Source organism: Buceros rhinoceros, unplaced genomic scaffold, assembly GCF_000710305.1.
Source record: "Buceros rhinoceros silvestris isolate BGI_N320 unplaced genomic scaffold, ASM71030v1 scaffold21137, whole genome shotgun sequence".
NCBI lineage: Eukaryota > Metazoa > Chordata > Aves > Bucerotiformes > Bucerotidae > Buceros > Buceros rhinoceros.
The window spans coordinates 1-1,066 of record NW_010420699.1 but is presented as its reverse complement, the minus strand read 5'-3'; the positions used below and the strand labels follow the sequence as shown (position 1 = coordinate 1,066).

General features: G+C 61.9%; 1 protein-coding gene across 1 annotated transcript in view; it reads left to right on the top strand.

Annotated features, from left to right (window-relative positions):
• Nucleotides 1-932, top strand: part of LOC104496311 (multiple epidermal growth factor-like domains protein 6) — a gene marked incomplete at both ends in the record, with an annotated part of 7,751 nt that extends 6,819 nt beyond the window's left edge. Inside the window, 4 exon segments of the mRNA XM_010139401.1 lie at nt 276-404; nt 522-580; nt 583-688; nt 804-932. Coding sequence (XP_010137703.1) covers nt 276-404; nt 522-580; nt 583-688; nt 804-932 — 423 coding nt within the window.
• Nucleotides 933-1,066: the final 134 nt, after the last annotated feature.

The following is a 1,066-nucleotide window of genomic DNA, read 5'->3' as shown; positions in this document are numbered from 1 at the left end:
AGAGGCTCCTGAGCGTGGCTTGCAGGCGCTCGTGTTGTCGTGTTGTTTGGGGCACGTTGCTGAGGCTGGGTGACTCCAGAGTGCTTTGGAGCAGCCCTGTGCTGCAAAGCGGGTCTGCAACCATCAACTGCGCCAGCTCAGCATCAACCCGCTGCCAGCGGAGCTGTCGCTTTCCTCCCTGATGACATGCCTGTACCCGTCCACACGGGTTGGGTGTTTGGACCCCGTTCTCGTCTGTTCCGGTGCTGAGGCCACTGTTGCTTCGTTTCCCGCAGAGTGCTCCCCTGGGTGGTACGGCCGTAACTGCGAGCGGCCGTGCACGTGCAGGAATGGGGGGCTGTGTGACACTACCACAGGGACGTGCCACTGCCCTGCTGGCTACATCGGCGCCGACTGCAGTGTCGGTGAGTGCCTGGGACAGACGGAGGGACGGGAGCTCGCAGGAGTGTCCTCAGCAGGGGGTCAGTGGTGGCAGATGCAGTTTTGGGGTGACCAGGGCAGCTGTGTTTGTCTCCTGCCAGGATGTCCTGCTGGGCACTACGGCCAGGACTGTGCACAGGTGTGCTCCTGTGGGGAAGGTGCAACCTGTCACCCTGTCACTGGAGACTGCGTTTGCCCGCCGGGAAGAACTGGTGCCACCTGCGAGCAAGGTCAGTATCAGCTGTGGGTCGAGCATCGGGGCAAGCAGGTGCTTCAGGCAGCTGGAAAAGGCTTCAGGGCTGGAAAAGGTCCTGAGGGGGAACCAGTTTCCTTGCCCAAACCACGTGCCCACAGCCCCAGTGCTGCCTCCTCGTGTCCCGCAGGCTGTGAGAAGCACCGCTACGGGGTGGGCTGCCAGCAGACCTGTTCCAGCCACAACGGTGGGCTCTGTGATGCGGCCGACGGCTCCTGTTCCTGTGCACCCGGGTGGACAGGGAAATCCTGCGAATTAGGTACACCTCACTTGGATGAATTGTCCTGCACCAGCCCAGTCACTGGGGGCTTGCTCAGTCTGGTTCATACTGGGTCCGGTTTCTGTCATCCCCACCTCTGCCTGTTCTGCCTTATCACGTCACGGTCCTCAAGG